This window comes from Apteryx mantelli, chromosome 1 (assembly GCF_036417845.1).
Source record: "Apteryx mantelli isolate bAptMan1 chromosome 1, bAptMan1.hap1, whole genome shotgun sequence".
In the NCBI taxonomy this organism is placed as follows: domain Eukaryota; kingdom Metazoa; phylum Chordata; class Aves; order Apterygiformes; family Apterygidae; genus Apteryx; species Apteryx mantelli.
Window position 1 is genome coordinate 220716988 of NC_089978.1, and position 21939 is coordinate 220738926.

At 47.2% G+C, this 21939-nt stretch overlaps 1 protein-coding gene across 1 annotated transcript in view; it reads left to right on the top strand.

Moving 5' to 3' along the window:
• The window catches only part of LOC106488103 (collagen alpha-1(VII) chain-like), a 141256-nt gene that overhangs the window by 97465 nt on the left and 21852 nt on the right, over nucleotides 1–21939 (top strand). Inside the window, exons 71-82 of the mRNA XM_067317553.1 lie at nucleotides 1887–1931; nucleotides 2742–2777; nucleotides 3975–4010; nucleotides 7620–7676; nucleotides 8491–8562; nucleotides 10009–10080; nucleotides 10689–10724; nucleotides 17251–17331; nucleotides 18567–18620; nucleotides 18851–18904; nucleotides 19864–19926; nucleotides 20754–20816. Coding sequence (XP_067173654.1) covers nucleotides 1887–1931; nucleotides 2742–2777; nucleotides 3975–4010; nucleotides 7620–7676; nucleotides 8491–8562; nucleotides 10009–10080; nucleotides 10689–10724; nucleotides 17251–17331; nucleotides 18567–18620; nucleotides 18851–18904; nucleotides 19864–19926; nucleotides 20754–20816 — 669 coding nt within the window. The remainder of the gene's footprint in view (nucleotides 1–1886; nucleotides 1932–2741; nucleotides 2778–3974; nucleotides 4011–7619; nucleotides 7677–8490; nucleotides 8563–10008; nucleotides 10081–10688; nucleotides 10725–17250; nucleotides 17332–18566; nucleotides 18621–18850; nucleotides 18905–19863; nucleotides 19927–20753; nucleotides 20817–21939) is intronic.

Consider the following 21939-nt stretch of genomic DNA (forward strand, 5'->3'; position numbering starts at 1 on the left):
CCTCTGAGCCTCCACATGGGAGCTTAGATGATATGTACGCCCCTGCATCTGGGTGTCTTAATGTGAAGCTGAGTCCTAGCAGCTCAGTGAAGAACCGTCTCATTCTGCATGCTTTGCATCTGCTACCTGCAAGCTTGCTCCTCCAGGAATCCGCCTCCCAGTCCTTTATACTCGTTTCCCTCTTCCTTCCCGTCCTCCTGGCAGAGGGAACCCAGCTCGGCCCATCGTTCTTGGGGCAGCAACATTCAATTCCCCTCATCCTGCAGAAAAGCTTTGGTTAAGACGCGAGAGAGACCCTCTTGAGTCTCAATGAGAGGCCGTGTTTCAATTTCAACAGCTTCTATGGCTGTTTCATGAATAAACTGATTTTATGTTGCAATCTATTTAGACAAACTCCCCATCTGCCAGCAGAACTGTTCAGCGAGGCCCCTGAGACAAAACACTTAATGAGAATGTCAACAGCTGTGAAAGGTCTGGGGTAAACCTTGCTGAAGTTTTATTATCTGAAGGAAATGATGAAATAATGTTTCTGCTCTTCTGACTCCAGTATAAATCTGGAGTGAATCACAGAATCTCAAATAACCCTGGATTTCTATTTGAGATCAGAATTAGACCTCACATGGATATGTCTAAGTCTAGGCAACTTAAAGACAGGTAAGTCTTCTGGGATCTACTGAGAAAGGTCATAAAAGGACCTAATAGACCCACCAGCACTGCTATCCCTCGTAGTAATGTTCATAAGGAGTTGATAGCCGACACTGACGGGAGGCGTGTGGTACAGCTCCAAGCTCAGGGGCTTACAGGAGGCCTTGCTTGTCAAAACACCTCCTGTCATCTGCTCAGCAGTGCCTCACTTGTGTAAAATTCAGCCTTTTTGCTGAGCTCCTGCAGGGGAGGAGACCTCTGCCTTCTTAGGATCACAGTGTGATCTGCAGGAACTCTCCCTAATAAGAGGGAGGTTGGACTCAGAATACGTTCTACAGCATCTGGAAACCACTACCAGTCATGAAGATAGCGCTCACCATTTGTCTCCAAAAACACAGGTTACTGTTGAGCAGCTGCTTGGTGGTGTCGTCCTTCTGAAAATCAGCGGGGTGACTTCCAGGTGAATTCCTGGCTACTTTATTTAATTGTGCTGAGTCCTGCTGAAATAAGTTTAGCAACGTGTTGAGGAAAGGATGAGTGTGCAGAAAAGATGTGGAGCCCTTTAGCTGGGTGAATAGGACCCCCCCACCCCACCCTGGGAACAGCTGCAACCTCTCCTCCCATCCCTCTGCCCCTTGCTGCAACATCACACCACTCTCCCTGCACGCTGCCTTTGTCAGATACAAGTGCAGCTTGGGGAGAGACATACTGGGACATGCAGCTTTGGATGGCTTCTTCTGAGATAGTCATACCAGGGTCTCTCTATCCCAAGAGAGCAAAAGAGTCACCGTTTTGAAATGATTGATGTCATGCTAAATTAGGTCCAGATCGTCCTACAAATGCTTGCTTCTCTCAGAGGCTGATGAGGAAGCCCAGGAAAACGAGCCATAGGTATTTATGAATAAATATTAGCAACTGAGCAGGATGGATCCTACCCTTTGTGGCCTGAAGCTACCCAGAGCATTCTTCTCTAAATACTGAATGCATTGTGCACCTGCAGTGACATGCGGAAGGTCTAGAGCCCTTCAGGCCCTTTATGGATCCAGCTCCATAAGGAGCATTAAGGCATCTAACCCACACGGACGTGTAAGTGAATGACGCTGGACAACTCCTTTGAGGATCGTGGCTTCGGTGCACTAAATTCACGTTGTCTCCAGCGGAGAGATTTGCAGAGCGAGGACTGTTCGTACTCTGCACTTATCCTTGTTGATAGCCGTCACAAAGCCTCTCTTTGCTAACAGGGTGACGAGGGCATCGTGGGAGTCCGAGGCCCCACTGGCATGATGGTGAGTGTTAACACAGGATGGAGGGATGATTTTATGGTATAGACAACAGTGGCCCCACGGCTGGCAAGATCCCTGTGGTTTAATGCTTTTAGTGGGAAATAGAGACTCTGGGAGCCTGAATTCCAATGGTTTGCTGGGATTTGTGAGCATAAATCCTGTAGATAGATATAAAACATGAGCTGTCATGCTGACTGTAATTACTTTATGCTCTTGTCCATTTGGCTGACTCATCTACAAGGCACGTTTGAAGTCCTTCATAAACAGCACTCCTGTTCTTTTCTTCTTTGTCATGTCTGCTTGCTTGCATGAATTTCAGCATCTCGTTCTGTTGTAAATTCTCTTTTCCCTGACGGGGGATTGAGTCAGGAGAGCCACAGATCACAACCAGTACTTCTACGAATACCTTTTATTTATTAAGCTGTTATCATTAATAGAATCAAGTTGTTATTTTTTGGCACAAAAGGCTTTTATGAAGCTCCTCAGAAAGCCAAGGGTAACTGCAGTATCTGGATTCATCCTTGGTCTCATCCTTGAAGTCCTGAGTTGTGTCTGGGATTCAACTGTGGGCAGAAACCTAGGGCGAATTGTACTGGTGTAATTCAAATGTGCTACCCTTTACATCTTCTCACGTTGCTCTTGATGAGAAGGAAAGAAGACTACGGGCTTCTGCATGGGTCCCTCAGAGCAGCAGCTTCTAGATGGTTTAGCCTGCCCTTGGAGACAGCTCTGCCTCTAAGCAGAGACTGCTCTCTCCTAACACTTTCTGCTGCTCCGGTATTTGTCTTAAAATGTTGTTTTTTGTTCTTGCAGGGTCTAAAAGGCCTCCCAGGTGTGAAAGGCGAAAGAGTAAGCCACAGTCATCTTAACTATAAAGTGCATAAACAGGGTCCTCGGGAGGAGGGCGCCTTTCTGCAGCAAACCACACTACTGGTGCCACTGCTAAGACAGTAGGGATAATCCCACACTATCTCTGGGGATAGCTTGGGAAGGGAATTTGACCAGCATGTGTGGAAGTGACAAGTCACATTAGCAACCCCATGTAAGGGATGGGCTGAGATAAGACCTGGGTGCATGTTATCCTCTGCATGTTTTGGTTTTCTCTGGAAGGAAACAGGATTTTGCACAGAAAGAGGCCCCTGGTGTGCTCCAGTCAATTCCCAAACATGCAGGACTGGGGGAGCAGGACTGGGGAGCATTTCTGAACACAGCTCTCCTGCAGCATAGGCAGAATGGTGACCGCTCGCCAGCAACAAGTACCTTTCCATTTGCAGCCATGAGCAGGAGTCCCTTCAGTCTCCTTCTGCCACATCCCGCTTGCAACTCTAGGAAAGTTGAGAAGTGGAGCGCTGGGAAGAGCGAATTTTGTCCACAAGTTGAGGGTGTGCGGTGGGACACCCAGGGGCATCTGCATGCAGCAACGTAACTCAGAAGCAGTTCAAGTGCACTTTCACAGCCTGTTTCCTCATCCACCCGCTCTCCTGTCCCCAGCTGGTTCTTGCAGCCTCCACCTTCTCCTGCTGTCACCACACTAGTCTTGTGTGTTGAAAGCGGTTAGGAGATGCCATCAGGAATGAGTCCTTGCCCTTCAGCCTCTTATCCCATGTCCTGCATAATAAGCCTTCAGGAACAGTTAACATTTTGTACACTTTCAATAGAGGATGCAAGATTTCAGGTTGAAATTCAGGTAATCCTGTATCATACAGGATGCTTTTCAACCTGAGAAGTAGGCACATCCCTGCAGTGTGGGGAGGTTATGTTCCATTGGGAGGTCGAAATCTAGTTATAGCTCCACACTAGACATGCTGAGCACAGAGTCAGCCAAAGCACTTCAGTCCCCTGGGTCCTTATTTTTTGTCCATGCAATAAATTCTAGTTGTGTGCAATCTCCTGTGGTAAAGTAATCATTGTGCAGAGTGCCCAGAGGAACTGACTTCCAACTGTGATATATCTTAGTGGCTTGCGTGCAAAGCAGTGTACTGAGCAACAGAACAAGAGTGAGTAAAAGAGGAATCGTGCACTGTATTTTTTCTTTCCTGTGTTTAGGGTGATCGAGGACTTCTGGGACCCAAGGGAGAAAGAGTAAGGACATTCCAGGTTGTGACTTTCTGGGGAAGATGGGGTAAAAGGCTTACAGGATTTTTTAATTACCGGTGAGCAGATGAAGAGATATCTAAACAAGTCAGTGGCCTGGCAAGATAGAGATGTAAATGTTAAAAATATATATATATATGTTTTCAAATATCTGGGATCTTAGCAATTGTATAGGATTCGTATTGGTAGGTGTGGGTGAGTGCAGCCCATCTGCGATGGAGGGCTAAACAGGGATCCCAGGTGGCAGTGTGCAAAGGCCTTTCTTTCATCTAAGAAGACTTCAGATCCTACCTTTGATCAGCAATGGGAACAGTGTTTTGGGCAGTAGGCACGTGCCTGCATCGGGATGCCTTTGCTAAGGAAATCTGCAGAGTTTGAGGCTGCTTGTGTCTAGAAGCAGTACTGTAATGGAAATTGCTCTGTGGTGAGACTTCATTTTCAAATCACAGAATACTTCACGGTGGAAGGGGCCTCTGGAAATCTCTGGTCCAACCCCACTCAAAGCAGGACCAACTGCAAAGTCAGACCAGGTTGCTCAGGACCTTGTTTTGAAAATGTGTGCTTCTCAGTGCGCCTGTTCCCGTGTTTGGCCACCACCGTGGTGAAGAGGTTTTTCTTTATATCTAATAGGAGTTTCCCTCGTTGCAGCTTGTGCCTGTTGCCACTTGTCCTTTCACTGTGCACCTCCAAGAAGCGTCCGGATCCATCCTCTCTGTAACTCCCATGTAGGTAGTGGAAGATAAAACTTAGATGGCCCCCTTCTTCTTGAGGTCCTCCACTGGGTTCCATCCACTTTGTTGATGTCTTCCTTGTACTGGACACAGTACTCCAGGTGGAGTTTGCCTCATAGTTTTGAAAGGATCCTACAGTTATCACCACCACCAGCAACAACAAAAAGTAGTAATTTTGGCAGCTATTTTCTGGGGCACAGGAATGCTTCCTGTGAATTAAGGGAAGAAGTGAAAGTGTCCAATGACTCTGGTATAACCAGCTCGCCCCAAAGCACACTGCAATCTTAAAAAGCCTGACTTTGCTCATAGCAGGTAATGTGAAAATAACTCCCAGAATGGTTCTGGAAAGTGCTCCAGCCCATGCTACAGAAAATGCTGAACTTCTGCCCAGTGTTTTTTAACTTCCTTCCTGGCTGAAATGGCTTGTTAGAAAATGAGTTTTAGAAAACCTACGTGATGATTCTACCTTTGAGTCATGCAGTATTAAATGATTAAGGCTGATTTGTCTCTGAGGAAGCTACTTTCTAAAGGGACTCACTCCAGAGACAAATCAATTCTTAATCTGCTTCGTGAAGAGGCCCAAAACCACTTTCCAACCTGAAGGAATGTGTAATGCATTTTCCAAAGAATACCTTAATAAAATATAAGGTGGAGTGTGAGATAAAACAGGAGGTGAGGGAGATAACTGGCTTGGGTTTGTTTCACATGATGACAGCTTAACTTTCTAACTCTCCCTTGATCAATATAAGAGGAACTGTGTGGATCCTGGGTCTTTACTGTGTATCAGATCAAAGTACAGGATCTTTATGCTCTCTTTTGTCCCTAAAATCTATTGAGCCCAATCCTGTCTCCTTTACAGACCCTCCAGAGCAGGAAAGCAGGAGAGTATATTAAGCTAGAATTTGATCAGGGTCACATGGTGATGGTGGTGGTTGCATAAACTGCTAAAGTGATTGCTAAATTCTGGGGCATTTCATGCGTGTTTTTTTAAGACTCCAACAGTAATGCACAGTCACCCTGAACAGGGACATTTGCATCACTGAAGAGTGATGATTTTAAAAGGGTCCTTTTCAAATGGGCTGGAATTGTCAGAGAAGACTAACAAGGAGGATTACTGGCCAGCAAGGGGTTAATTAATCTTTCGAAAAGCCGAGTAAATTAGTGCTGTATGCTGCTAACAGGAATAGCAAAGTATTAACTGCCTGCTGCACTCGCCATCCGAATCAGATCTAAAAATCTTCCAAAGGCGATTTTTTCCTTTCCACCTTCATCCTGCCCACAATAAATGGAGAACGCCCTCCCTCCTGGGTCTGCCCTGTCTCCGACCGATACCAAAATCTGCACCCCGCGCACCTTCACCCAACTCTGCTGCCACGCGGGGCTCCAGGTCACCTCCCGTCCGTCCGCCTGTCCTGCAATCTGTGCAGGGCACTGATTCTGCACAAGGGTGCTGAAGGCACTGTCCAGCCGTGAGCTTCACCTGTGGGGGCTTTCCAGGAGTGCAGCGCCCCGGGGCCGAGCTGGATGCTCACTGGTGCTGGACACTTGCTGGTGTGAGTGTAGCTGGGGCCACGTTAGCCTCCAGGCTCCCTTTGGGGCAGCGCATCAGAAGCAGACGCCTGTTGGCAGGTCGCAGTGCCCCAGTTTTGAGGAACAACGTTCCTGTAAGTGTAGATGTTATCCAGTTACCCTGAAACAGTCCTTTAGCTGGGTTAGGATGAAACAAAATACTCACTTACGACATCCAGCCAATACAGCTGCAGAAAGCTGCAAAAGAAAAAGTTGCAAAAGAAAAAGTAAAAAAAAGTTGTCTTAATCTACTTAAATTAAGATGAAAATGAAAAGACCTCTTCAGTTATCTGTGCAGGCTTTTCTGCCACGTGTTCACCTTCATCCACATGCCCTGGGGGCTCGATTTGCTTTCGGAGGGAGTCCTCTCCCAGTGAAAAGACTCATCTTTCCAGCCAGGTGTTAACTTGCCCTGAAGTTATTTGGAAGGTGGCCTCAATGCTTCTCCCTCTGAATTATGGGCAGCCTCACTCATTTGACAACGCAACCATCTCTTCGCCAGAGCAGAGCTATTTCTTGCATGTGAATGGCCTCCTAACAGCAAAATGTCCCTCCTCAACCACTGAGCTGACAAATACGCTTGAAACAGATGTGTCCATGGGGTTACTGCATGCCCATGGCTACTGGCTCTCTCAGGATGTCAGAGAGTTTGCGAGTCTGACCCTCAAAAGCTACCTCCAAGGGATGCCCTAAGTGTTGCTTCCCCTTCCTTCACTCCAGCTCTGTGTCTGTAAATCAGGACACGATGAGCAGAGCTGTTCACCGCCCCTCCTATAGCTAGCTAGTGCACCACAGTTTGGGAGAGGTGCAAACCTTGACGTCCTGAGTGACGTGCAGTGAAGGAGCCAAGTTACCATGTCAGATGAGAAAGACTCCTGTCACTGACAGCCTCCGATCAGGAACTGAACCTCAGGCTCCTGCTTTGCCATGCACAGCTCCATTTCCACCCATGACACCTAGACTGCGGTCATACCTTTGTCAACAGACCCCCACATTTTTTGGACCAAGAGGTCACTGTCAGATCTCAGATCTATCTTTTTTTTTGCATCTTCATCATCAAGTTTTCAATTAAGGATACACTAAACCTAACATTTAATGTTGTTCTGTGGAGCATCTATATTTCCCCTGACTGGGTCCATATGGACCACAGTTTGGAAAATGCTCATCTTCATTACAGATGCGTGAATAACCCTTTTTTCAGTTTTGCCACTTAGAGCAAAAGTGGTTCCACCCAGCTGCACCCATGAATTTGTGTATCACTGTGTGTCTACATCTCTGCTGTGTCTCCATTCTCTAGGGTGAGCCCAGGACTGTTTTTGGACCCCAGGGTTACAAAGGCAGTAAAGGAGATCCTGTAAGTTTGTGTCTCTCTGTCTTTTAAAGCTGTTCCTTCCCCACTGTTGGTGGCATCAGCTTGGTCTTTGCATGGGGTATTCTAGTTTCTGTCTGCTTTATTGATGCTTCCTGGTAACCCCTGTCATCCACACCCTGACTTGGGTTTCTAGGCATTTATGTGGCTCTGAGGTGGGAGAACTGCCATAGCCAGCTGCTACTTCTGAGGACTAGTTAGCAAACCCACACAAGATGTGGCTCCAGGGGTGGCTGAAAGCATATAGGGTCCGGGTGAACGGCCTGTGCAAAAGGAGTGCTGGAGAGTGGGCAGAGTACAGGAAATAAATCCAGGTCACCTGGCTCCTATTCCCAGATATCTGGTTCGTTTGCTGGGTGACCTCAGGAGCAGCCTCAGCTTGCCGCTCCATCTTCTAGGCGTTCACTCACTGCGGTACAGGCAGCACATTTAGGTGTGTTGCCAAGGGCAGAGCAATTTCTGCCTTTGGTCATCTGGATGAAACAAGATGGACAGGGAGGCCTGTCCCTAGGAGAGAGGTGACCAGGGCTGACCCAGTCCCATCATGGGACAGACACTATGTGTAATGGCTACACCACGCAGACCCCCACTCCGACCAGCAGCAAGCAGTAGAGATGTCTGTGATGGCTGTGCCATCTCTTTCAGGGCAAACTCCCTTGATGGCTGTGTTATTCCCTTGGCCACCAAGCACAGCTTGGGATAGGTATTACAAATGAGCAGTTTGGTCTAGAGCCAGTCACTGAGAGTGGGTCCTTCCAGGAGGGAGCTGCAGTCCACTAATTTCTGTCTCGTCTTTCAGGGTGAGCAGGGCCTTCCAGGTTTTGACGGAGACAAAGGCGAGAAGGGAGAGGATGGGCCTGTGGGAGAAAAGGTATGAACCTCCTGAAAAGACTGAGGTACAGCAAAGAGTCACTCGTTGTGTGTCTTTCTGAGGAAGGGACAAATACCCCTGCATCCTCCTTTCCCATATGCCTGCTAGAAAACATGGTGCAATGACACGCTAGCCCAGCTATTCCCACAGAAGGGGAGAGGATGCTGCTGGACTGGGGCTTGTGAACATGATACACATTCAGTTTACCTGATACCAAGATTGTAGGACCATGTAAAATTGGTGTCTGCAGTACAGGATCACTATGGGAAAAGTTTGCAGGCTGCTCATCGGTTATTACAGCACTGTGACAGTCCCGTGTCTGCACCTCCCTCCAAGAACTGGTCGTGCTTATTTATACACTGAGCTGGTTCTGCAGCTCTCCTGGCATTTTTGCTAAGGCTTGATTTGCTCTTCTGTTCCTGTCCAAAGCTACTCCTCATGCAGTTCTGTCCCCGTGTGCAGTGGCAGAGCAAGCCACCTGCTCTTCTCTCTCTTTCTTTGCTCTTTTAATGTACCCTGTGGAGGTTTCAGTTCTCAGCCCATCACTTCATTGGGAGGAATCACGTAATTTTCTCACTCTCAGATTGAGTCACGAACTAAATCTCCCTGTACTAATCATCCCTATTTTCATATTACGTTAATGCATTTTGCTCCAGAATTATGACCCTGGAATGGGACTCAACTGAATAAATAGGTGTCTACAACAGCAGCATCCCAATCTGAGCTAGATGTCCAGTTCCTGTTATTCCCAGTGAAGAACTAGTCTGAATAATCAGTGTAGGCCATGGTGGGAGTCACCTGACCCAAGATGGGCATCTCCTTTGTGATGGGATGAATCATGTCCTGACCACTACTGACAGCTGACTAAGTTTCCAGTAACTATAAGGGAGATTCAAGGAGATGCCCCCATGAGGGTATGCACTCTTTAAGTCAGATGAAATCCCACACATGATGTTCTGATGTCAGACTGCCCTCTAATAAAAAAATAGTATATAATCATCTCCTAAAGCAACAGCCCCTCTTGGCAGAATATCTGAGGGACTTTGGACTGAACCCCAGAGTAGTATCTTCACCACTCGTAAGTCAACCACGGTCTTGCATTGCTCCTCCAGGGTCTGCAAGGAGGCAGCGGGCAACCAGAGGGTATGAGCCCCTTTTCTGCTTGTTTTCCTTCAGTCCCCACTGCTGGGCACTAATTCTGTTACAGGACAGCATACCGTGGTTTTTTACCGAGCTGCTCTGCAGCTCGTGGCTTTCTTTCCTAGCGATGCTGAGCACTGGCTGCTATGTAGACCTTTGGGATTCCTGAGGATAAAGTCTGCTATAGAAACGGTGCTTTTTGTCATTCTGCCATCTCCATTGGTTCCTTATTGGTCTCTCTTAGGAGGGTCACTCTGAGAGCAGTAGATACCAGAGATGTATTTAACACAGAATTTAAATTTTTAGGGAGTCAAAGGTGAAGCTGGCTCCAAGGGTGTGATGGGGCTTTTTGGAACAAGAGGACCAGTGGGACAGAAGGTGAGTACAGTGAGCTCAAAGAGCCTCAAAACCTGTGTTAAGGCATGTCCTGCATGAACTGATGTGCAAAATCCTTTCACAGTTTCCTCGTGGAGTGGAATTTTGCATTCCCTCTCTAATATTCCTAATTAAAATGCTATGGGGCTACCAGAAATCAGAAGCAGGGATGCTTTGCCAGTAAAGCCATAAAGATTTCTTTCATTTTGTAAAGAAGCAGAATTCTCTGGCACCTTTCCTAGGCTAAAATAGTCACAGTGACTTGTTGAAATGTCAGCACGTGAAATGTCAGGTGTGAACTGGTGCCTAAGCGACTGTTATAGTCAATGGAGATATAAGGCTCCATCCAGCTGCCCACACAAAAGTGCCACCTGAGATATTTGGGGATCCTACGTGCTCCTCTCCAGTTACTGCTGCAGAGGGGCCCCCAAAAGTCCCTGTGGTTTATCTTCCACAGCGGAGTCAAGCTGTAGGTGTCTCCTTTCGGATACCGGCCAGCTCTTCTTGCTAGGAAGGCACAACTGACTGCGCAGTAGTTATTTGCCAAGTGGTGCACTGAGAGGAAATGCAGCTCTTCCCCCCAGCTAACTCAACCATCACTTTCCTTGCAGGGGGAGCCAGGAGAACCAGGCCTGCCAGGTGCTGCTGTGAGTTGGAGCCTCTTTGTCTGTCTGCCTTTGCGAGTCTTGGGTGCTGACATCAGGTTTGCGCCGCTGATGATTACCTCCCTGTGGCCACAGCCGCGTCTCGCATGTGTGGGTCATGGGGGAGGCGATGCTGGCTCTGTGCTGCTCAGCAATGTCCATGTCCGAAGGGGCTTTGCTGGAAAACCAGCTGTGAGCAGGGGTAGCCAGAGCCAGAGATATGTTTTAATAGGAATTTGCATTTTGCATCAGAGGGCACCTGAAATATGCATTTAATTATTACTTTTTAATGCCTTTAGTGTGTTAGGGGACATTGCCTGACATGAACAGAGGAGGTTTGAGGTTCAAATGTCTTAACAAGACTTGTGACTATGGGTTGTGTATCCCATGAGAAATGTATATATCCTTAAGCAGCTGGACTACAGACTGGACTCAAGTGGCTAGTCATAGCGTTCAGTGTGTGCTTGCTGCTGGCCAGAGGGAAAACAGTTATGCTGAAGGACCTAGATAATCTCGTAGTTCACCCTGTTTTCTGGCAAATTGCAACTGAAAAAAAAGCAATTTCAGCTTCACTGAAATGCTTTGCAAAACCATTTAGGTGCTTCTGAACTTTCCCATTTCATCTGATGGAAGCTGCAAGTGAAAAGTGGTCTCTGAAGATGTTCAAAGTACAAAGGTCTCCTTTGGTTTCTTTTCATGTGTGAGAGGAAGGAATAGGAGAGGAGGGAACACCAGAAGGCCACTGGGATTTTTCTCAGGTCATGGAAATATGACTGTGTTCCTTCCTCTTTGGAAAAAAGAAATCAGATTTTTGACAAAGAAATTGTTTTATTGCAGTAAGAAATATTGGTATTTTTCTAACCTGTTCCCCAGTTATGCCTCTTTCTGCATGAACATTCAATTCTCAGCAACTAGTTGTTGCTAGGAAGGCTCCATGGCCATTCAGTGCTGCCTGCTGATTACCGATTGCGGGTTTGCAACTATTTACAAGCCTGTAATCCAGACCAGCAATTGTTCATGGAGGATAAGTCTCCCTTCAGTTAAGTATTTCAGCCCATGCTTAACTGTAAACAACCTCTTGAGCACTTTGCCAAACGGGTGATGAAGGAGGTATAACATGCCATAAGAAATCTGCCTGCTACAGTCCCATCCGGGATCACCGCACGTAGTCCTTAGATCAAGTGCATTTCTGAAAAGGCTTTGTAGTGTATACCTGGATCCGCAGGCAATAACCAGTAGCACTAAAATACAGTAGTGCAGGGTTAGGTCGCAGGTGTTAGCTGAGGCTTCTGAGTGGCAAAGGAGGCACAGTTGGATTTCAGCAGGATTTTGCTATCCCAGACAGCAATCTCATCATCCAGACATGTTTGGAAGATACAGTGTTTTCTTTTGGCACTAAAGGGATCAGCACATAATATAATTAACTACCAGAAATCAGTATCTTGTCAATGTTTGAGAAAAGTAATTCTTCTTCAATTAATATTTGGGGATTTTACTGGCACAGGGAAGTCTATCCCTGCTGGTTTTGGAGCTAGACTGAGACAAAAAAGCTTTGGCCCTTCATTAAACTTCGATAATTGCAAAACTCAGATCAGAACTGGGGCTTTGACAGAAGAGCTGTGATATACGACATCCTGGATGAAATTCATCTGACCTCATGTTAGATATCTGCCATGTTCACTTTTCACATCCAAGCTAGCCAGACTCAGACTTGTTTTTTAGTCAGCTTTAGGGTACTCTCAGAGCATGATTCACATCATCTATTTCAGACACCTGTGTTAGGGCAAGACCTCTTGATGTGACTTGTTCTCAACAAACCCAGGTTGACAGCATCCAACTTTGTCTTTCAAGTGTTCACAAATAGTTTGATTATTTGATCCCGAGTTATTCTAGAGAGGGAAGTTAAACTGTCTAATCTAACAGCCCCCAAGTCCTCTTTTCCCCTCTTCTTGAAGACAGACACTGCTTGGTCAAGTCTGCCTGTACTCAATTTGTCCTCTGCAGGTCTCAAAGATAATGGCTAGTGGTTCTCGTTTTCCTTCAGCTCCCTCTAATTCCATCTTTCCTATCAACAAACTGCCACTAGCTCACTGCAAAAATTTGCTGGTTCCTTTCTGTCCTTCCCAGCTTATTACTTCCCAGCTGATATATGGGGAGACAAACCACCTCATATCACTCTGAATAACGTAACTGGCTTGTAAAAAGTCTCATCCATTTTTATGATCTGGGGACCTACAGGAGTCCCCAACTAAGCAACAGCATTTGTGTCTTTTCCCTATAATCGTTGCCCAGAGAATTTCAATGGATCTGGTTGACTTTACATCTGGACCTCAGAGCAAGTGAGTGCGTTCTTGATATTCCAGGCAACTCCTCCTCCTTTTTCCTCTTCTCTAAAAGCACTGCACTCTTTTACATTAATATTCCTCCCATGCTGCACCCTTTTATATTAATATTCCAGTCTGTGTTATGCCTATTAAGTCATAATCTTGATCATGTGTTAAGGCTTCCAGCTCCTATTCTTTATTTCCATACTTCTTACATTAATATGCAGGCATTTAAAATGTGCAGCAGATTAATCCATTATTCTCCCCCTTGTTGTTCCTAAGGCCCTATTATAAATACCCATCTCCCTTTGTCTTGCTTTTACTCCCAATTTTGGGTTGCCAGGATCTATAATTGCCTGTGTGCCTTGACCTTCTCCATCCTAGTCTGCAGTCCTCCTCACTAGGTTCACAAGTTGGGGCTCAGAGATCTTCTCTCCCTTCTCTTGTGAGCTGGCCTCTATGCTTGGCCAGCAGTTCATGGATCTTTGCGCTGTAGTTGAGGAAGCCACTGTCCATATTGTAATACCATCTATACAGCCATGTGGTTATTCCCAGGGTGTCAAGTTTAAACTTGCCTGGAAGGATGAAAGACCCACCAGGCCCTTGGACCTACCACTGTTGCTCTCAGAACAACTTCTGATGTGCTCGATTCTTCAGTGCTTGCAACCAGATTTGCCAGAGCACATCTGTCAAAGCCAAGGTTGGAAAAGAGCCACCAGCATGTTGGTGAGGGGCAGGATGAGAGAAATCCAGCACCTTTTGGTCCATGCTGATTGTTACAAGGGATGGAGTTTGCAAGGCATGAAAATGAAGCCATATGCCTGAAGGCAAATCAAGAAGGAATCAGGGAATTCTGGTTAACTCTCGGATAACGACAGGCTAAATGCGTCCGGTGTAGGAAGGCAGACAGGCTAAAGGCCACTGTTCTGCCAGCATTATTTAGAGCAGTGAAACAGCCTGAACCAGAAAGCGTGCTGGGGAAAGTACCTCTGAGCCCAGAGCTCTGTGGGATGTGATAACTAAGGGATAATCAAGGCCCTATAACCCTGCCTGCTGAGCGGTGGGCTTCTTTGAGCCAGAGGAGAGGAAAGGTGGGGTGCAGGAGTCTGTCCTAACAGGGCCAGATTCAAGACATGGCAAGAGATGCCTCCGGCCACTCAGCATGGAAAATGTTGGGTCTCCTGAGAAGTTTTTGCCCTAGCAGGGTGCCCTGGTATGTCCTGAATGCTCCTGATGAGGCCAGGCCCATCAAGGAGAAGCAAGTCAGCCAGACCCGGGACCTTCTGGGCACAAATGGAAGTCTCTGCCTAGACACCTCAGAGGGTTTGCAGCAGGGTAGTCAGGCTGATCCGCCTCCGAGATGTGGTGCCAAAGAACAAAAGCTCGCTACAGCTGTGAGGAACATCAGCAGCTCCCACACCAAGACAGGATGGGGTCTTTGGGAGAAGGCCCAGGACTGTAGCAAAGAACCTTGGGCAGGATGGTCTAGACATAACAGACAGCTGGGAGGGGAAAAAAATGACAGATGAAGCCTGTAGGTTGAGATTCCCAGCTACTTCAGATGTATCATACCATCAAATATTGATCGTTGATACCCAGGACGTGGGTAACCCTTTAGCGAAGGTTGCAACCAACCCCATGGTTTGGAAATGCATTATCTGTTTGATTTATGTCTTCCCTGCTGCTTCAAACAGATTGATCCTTTGGGGGCGGACTAGTAGCACATCACATTCCCATTGGTAGGTTTCACGCTTTCCTGATGTGACTGAGCTAATTCTCCGACTTGCTCGTTTTAGTGGAAATGATGTGCCTGTTAGCGCGGGTTCCTCCCGGACTCCAGCCCCAAGCTTTGCAGGAATTTGTGCCTGGAAGCAGAGCTCCTCGGCTGTTCAAAGAAGTCTTTGCGTCACAGCCAGCACTCAGGACTTATGACTAAGCCTCTGCATTACCATGCCTTTGTGGTACCTAGTGTCTTTGCAGACAGATGAAGTCTGTTCCAGCAACGCTTTAATAATAGAATCCAATAGCAAAAGCCATTTCCAGTACTCCACCAGTAATTGCCTTTAAGCAGCTGTTTTACTAGCTTTTATTGCCCTGTCTTTCTTTGCCTGGAGAAACATGGTGTGTAAATCTCAGGGAATAAGTTTCCATTCGGCTTCTTTCCCCTATCCTGTGCCCAAACATTTTCCTCTTCCTCATTCATTTCTTGCTGTTTGATGTTTTTTTCTTTTTCTTTCTCCTATTTCCTCTTGACCCTTTTCAACCACCATTTTCTTTTCCTGGGTGCAGATGGCCTTGAAAAGCATCACCTTTCTGGCGCTCCCAGCCGGGGTGCTTGGTAATAAGGGGGCTGCCAATTCAGTCAGCTGAAGCGGGGAAAGACCCCCTGTCACGCACAAGCCTTGCTATAAAACTTCTAGACCATAAGGCAAATCTCTTCGGACTGTGACAGATGAGAGTCCACTGATGGTGAAATGAGACCCAGGTCAAAAGCTTGCTTGTATATCCTGGAGCAAGTGGGCTTGGCTGAGACCCAGCACCCTGCCTGTCAGCTTGCCAGGACATATTGTGAGCTTAACATTTTCTACAGCCAAGGGTGGGCAAGAAGCAGATAAGTCTTGACCTCTCTCTTACACCACTGTGACTGCTGAGGAGCATCTGTTGGGAAATGGCTTTGATGGAGCTGACCCTGCCGTGGGGCCACCTTCCTATATGGTCTACAATCCCTGTTTGCAAGTGGGAGGCAGAAAGCAGAGCGGTGTCTGTAACTGGCTGCCTTCCTGAGGGCTCTCGGTGTGCTCAGCGGCTGCTAGTGGAGCTCTGAGCACACCCAGGGGATGGGGACCCTGCCAGGATGTCAGTGGGGGGGACACCTAATTTGATATCACAGCAGCGTTGGCATCAGAGGGCAGTGCCGAGTCCTGCTGCAACCCACTCTGAACACCTGAATTCAGGTGCTGAGGGAATATTCAAGCCAATTGAGAAGCCTCTAGCTAGCGTCAGGGTCCTTCAGGACCAGAGAGTGCTCAGGAACAGGCTTTCTCGTACATCCCCTTGGATACAGGTGTGTAAATCCGTGGCCAGGTGGGTCTGTACCCAGCTTGAAGCTATCTCAAAAATATCAAGCATTGTAAGGTATCCTGGGCTTGTGAGATTTAATCATCCACTCAAAAGGTTTATTACCCTCCAAACAAGCAAACTGTCCTAGCAAACAGGGAATTCTAGTTAGATGGTTTGTTTTTACAGTCCATTTACTTCCTCAGCCGGAACTTCATATTGATCATGTCACTAAGTAGTTGCTAGTAAATAAAGAGTATGCACTAGACGTTTGTGCCTTGTCGTACAGGCAGTGCTTGAGGGAACATGGATTTTAACTGATCCAGCCATGACTGGCAGAGCCATGTAGGAGAACCCAGCCTTCTTTATAGCAGCTCTCAAATACTGCTCTTACTCTGAAATGCAAAATGTGGCAGAAGCTTGGGGAAGGGTTTGAAGAAGCAATAGGTTCCCCAGAGGAGGAGCTGAATTTTTACACCAAAATGAAGAGGTGAAGGGCCTGTCCTAGCAGACTGACCTGCCAGCTGGGACGACGCGGTCCCACTTGTGTCTCTCCAGGGTGTTTGCTTGTCACCGTGATCCTGTCTGAAGTACTCATTCCTCACTGAGAACAGGAGTAGTTGGAGAGGTGATGGGCCTGCTTGACATACAGATCTAGCAGCTGATTTATTTATTTTTTTTAATAAACGTGTTTCCTTTCAGCAATCTACTGCAAATTAATTCAAAATAGAGAAGGCCACTTGTTCATCTCCAATCTGCTTAACCAGCCAATGCACTCTTCTCTGAGCGAACTGAGCTCTGTGCAATCAGTGTCTCTGAGGTAGGGATAAATCCAACTTCAGCTGACATCCAGGTTCTGAATATTGCAGTGAAAATTGGCCAGAAGAGATCAGCAGACCATAGCAAAGCCAGCAGCCTTGAAAAAAATGGACATTCCTAGTAACTTTTTGCCCAGCCATGATTGCTGCGTCCCCTTTGCTCTCATGTAGAGGCAGCTCTTAGTGCTAGCATTAGTGTAACTTCTGATCTCTGACTACAGAAATGAGCTACCCAGGCTGTTACTACTCAGTTTCCATCCCAGTTACTGTCCTCAGTCATCTTTCTGCATCAGCTAACATGGAAATTAATTTTGCTCCTCTTTGTGGCAGGGCACGGCAGGCCTAGATGGGAAGAACGGAAACAAAGGAGCCAAAGGCGACAGAGGTCTTCAGGGACAAAAGGGGCAACCAGTGAGTAGTCAAAAAGGAAGAGGTGTGTTTGGAGGACAGAAAGAGGTTCTGTGCCTTTCTTCATAGTTCATTTCTCCTTCCACCCCCTATGTTCCTCATTACTGAAGTCAGGTTCATGCTCAGGGTGAGACTTTCCAAAAGAGAGATGAAATTGTGCTTAAATCTCCTGGAGAAGTTTCTAATGCACATCCTGGACCAGTTCTAGGCAGTGATAGTCTCTGGACATCTCTGCGTGCCAGCAGAGAATATCTGTCCATGTCTCTTTAGTGACAGAGCGTAAGTTTTCCCATGCCTGGTTCAGCCCTCCAGCGTGAGTTTTCCTTTGCTACTTACCAGTTTTCAAGTTCCTTCAGGTACCAGGTCCATCTCTTCTCAACACTGACCTGACTGATGCAGAGAGCAGGGAACAAAGCAGTCATTTGCTAAATCCCTGATGGAACCAGCTTTCCTGGGAAGAGCTTGGTTGCTGCATCAACTGGGTCCCTCCCTGCCTCAGAAAAAGTCTCTGCGCAGGGGTGGAACTTTGGCCCCTCGTTGCTGAAAACACATCTCCAAAACGGCTCTTGGTGGGAGCATGTCTTCATTTGAGCTTCTAGAAACAAGTTGAAATCTGTTGGTGGTTTTTTTCTGTTTGCTTTCCCACTAAAGAAAAACTAGTAGAAGATTTGGGGAGGGAGCAGGTGAGGAAGTTCTCACTTAAATTAATGGACATCCCCCAGATCATTCAGGTAGTGATTGAAGGAGCCAGGACCCATATCAGACTTTCTATGACAGATTCCAGTTTCAGATCAGACTAACAGAGGAGCTGAGAGAGACTATTTAATGCCTCCAGAGTGCAGGTCCTCATGGTCATTTCCACTCCACTAATTCCTGAACCAGAGTAATGTTCACTCCAAGTCTTCAGGGCTGGAGTGACCAAGATCAGTGACATGATCTTCAGGGCTCGTTTTTCAAACATTGCCCAGCAGAAGTCGCAAGCCCTGTGGTGACTCATCACAACATTTTCTTGCACTTTGATAGCAGTCTTATAGCAATCACCCGCCTTCTGTGAGTGTCATTCAGTGTCCCACACCAGAGTTGGCTGCATTTCTGGAGGCAAGGTGACCACCATCTGTAATTCTGGTAGGAACCTCTGGTGGTTGTACGTACAATATAGATACGAGGTGATGCTATTACCAGGGCAGTATTCTTAACCTGACTGTGCATGATACATTTGTCTGTCCTTTTTTATGTAGGGAGGGAAAGGTGACCCTGGGATAACTGGTGACATCGGACGGAAAGGATCTAAGGTAGGGGATGGATGAGATCCTGTGAAACGGAAGCTAGGACACAGTGGTAAGAGAGCTCAAACTCCAGGCTGGAATGAGTGGGCCAGATGGGAAGGGACACTGTGGGCCGGGGAAGAGCTTGCCTAGCAAGGTACCATTTTGTTGGGGCTTACCCTGTGTGCATAGCAGCATTCCTCCTTCCTGCCCTAGCCTTGATTTAACATCACCACCCACTTGTGATTTATCACCAGGGCTTACGAGGGTTCCCAGGACGCGTCGGCGCTCCAGGAGCCGCAGGAACCAAGGTGAGCTCAACCCAGCTTTCCTTCCCACTTTGGATGCCCTGTCTGCTGTGGGAGGTGGCATTTCCCTCTTGTCCCCAGCGTAACATTAAGTTTGAAGAAGCCACCCTAACGCTGGCAGGAGAAGTCACTCTCCATGACCCGTTCAGCGGGTGTCTCCACTGAGCAGGGATGCAGGCTGCCCCATCCAGAGGAGTACGGAGAGACATCACCATGCTGAGCAGGGAGCCAGTGACAAGGAGGTTTTGAGGCTTGAAGGGAGTCTTATGCTCGTCTAGGATAACAAAAAAGCAGACCCTTCCTCATGAGCCCCTGCACTGGGCGCACAGGACCTCCTGCTCTGTGGCCTAGCAACTGCCCGGACTCGATTTCCAGTTGCTGCTGGGCAAGACGCTTCAGTGCTCAGCACCACTGGTCCTTCCTCTATAAACAGGGATAATGGCCCTTAATGGTCTTTTTATGAAGGGTTTTGAAATGCCTGATAGGAACTAAGGGAGCCCTTTGATAGCTGAACCAGTGGGATATGTTGTTGTTTTTATTATTGTTGTTATTAATCTTTTCCTTCATCAGCCCTGGCCTATTGGGTAAATTAAGTATTGCTCAGTGAATTTCCCACCTACCCTCGGGTAGGTGGGCTTGAAGTCTGGGCAGTCTAAAATTTATGGGACTATGCTGATGTGAAATAGGACTTTGCCTATATTTAGGCTTTCTGTTTTGAGGAGTGTCATCATGTTTCCCACACAGTTCCACTTATTCACCTTACCATTTTGGAGCCAATTTTCCCCATATTTTAGGGGTTGTGCCTGCTCGGGTCCGGTAGTTTGGCTACATCCCTGTTCTGTTTCAGAAGGTCATAGTGCAGTGGTGTTTTCACATGGCACAGATCATGCTGAGAAGGAAATAAAGACCCGTCCCCAGCACCTGCCCTGCTTATAGCCTCTTCACTACTTTTCCATCCACAGGGAGAAACTGGCAGTCCCGGAAGACCGGGAATCCCAGGGTCAGATGGACCATACGGACCAAAGGTGAATATCTAAATTGTGCATCTACCTGCAAGTAGAGATTGCATAAAAGCTTTGCAGATGCTGGGAATCCACCTCTCCAATGTGCTTATTTCTTTCAAAGAGTTTATCTAAGCACAGACACAGAACAGGTTACTCTGAATCTGTTCCCACAACCCAGCAAAGATCTGTGTGAGGATGCTGCTGTCAGACAGGCTGCTGTTGATGTTAGTATTAATAGTGGTGTTGATTTAATATTGATATGAATGTTAGTACTAATTTATATTGCCTACATTCGTGTGTTTGTTCATCTGAAATGCCAATGAAATCAGAGCAACCTGCCCATAAAACTGCCTAGCTGCGCCAGTTTTGGCATGTGCCCATGACTGCTTCCACCCTTTCAGCACGTGTCTGCTTTACCAAAGCCATGTGGGGATGTCCCAGCTGGGCGCTGCTGAGCCCTGAGGAGCCCCAAGGTCTGACTCTTGCCCTGGGCATGCTCCTCCTGTGGGGACCACAGCCTGGACCAGAGGAAGGAAAGGAGGCCAAGGTAGACCTCTGCAGGTGGTGACCTCCCCACTCACCTCTGCGTGATTCTGCAGAGTTCATCCACCAAAGTCCTCATGATCCTCATGCGCTACTGCATATATGTAAAATAACAGGGCTTTTTAATGAGATTTCCCTCCAGACTGCCATGATTTCTTCAAGCCTCCTTGAGTACCAGCAGTGCACAGTCTGAGCAACCCTGATGTGTCTCTGTCACTTAATCTGAAGATGAGACAGATATTGTTCAGCAAACTGCAACCGGGCCAAGTCTGCATCGGTCATGATTTTCTCTTGACTTTTTCCAGGGCAGACAGGGAGTATCAGGTGACGATGGTGCCTTGGGAATTCCTGGGGAGAAAGGAGAAAAGGTTAGTACTCTCCAGACTGCACTGAGCTGCCATTTACAAAAGAATAAATCTCACATCTATCAGGCCAAGTTAACAAAATTATACACTTTCTACATCATAGGTACCCTTTCCAGTGGTCAAATGTCAACTGTCTGGAGCATTAAGCCTGGGACTGCAGTTGGAAAGGGCATAAGAGGCAGGTCTTAAATTCGCCCTCTGCTGATGCGCTAAACCCCAGGAGGGTGCCTGCATACAGGGGCCTGTACTGATTTAAAGCCATCCAAACCCTTGAAGTGGGATTAGTTGGCAGAGTGTATTGAACACCATCGTGTCCAGGGTAAAGGGTGTCTGGGATACTGTGGGGAAAATAAACTGGATTATACTGCTGCCTCCTGCAATGCTATGACAAGTGTTTGGGCTCTACAGTCCACCTCACATCAGCTTCAAGGGATGGTTCAGAAACACCTTCACTAACTCTGCCAAGAGCCAGGCTCAGGAGCAGTCCCAGTTGGTGGCAATATGGTTCATTTTTAATTTTGACTTGTTCCCTCTTTTACACCTCCACTGAACAGGAAAGGAATTTAGAGCGATGAGCAACTACACAGTGGAAAAGCAAAGGGCTTTCCTTCAAACCTGAACACATCAGCTGTGGGAGTGGGAAGGGTTTCCAGGCTAACCTGCTCCAGTCCTATGCTATCACAGATATCCCTGCTACCAGCTCCCTGCAGAGTCCCCTGCTCGATCATTCCCCACCCATCTTCCCTCTCTGCATTCTTTAAATGTTTTCCATTTTCTTCCCTAAATGTAAAGGTCTAAAATTTGTTCCATTTTACGGGGCAAGAAATAGGCTTTCGGTTAAAACAGAAGCTGTTTGGGGTGGAAAAAAAAAAACACACGAAAATCCCCACAACCTCCATTGAGCCTTTTGGCACTTTCCAGCCCCTCAGGCCATTCTTGCATTCAGCTTCACAAGCTGGTCTACAGCTGTTTTGGGATCTTAAAGAATGTGCTGCTTTTGTTGGTAGCAACTGTTCTGAGCTCCTGATGCTCATCTGTGTCAAAAACTGAGAGTCCTTCCCTTGTCAAGCAACACCCCTGGCTCAGTAACTCTCTGGGGTTGGAGGCTGGGAGATTATTTCTGGGG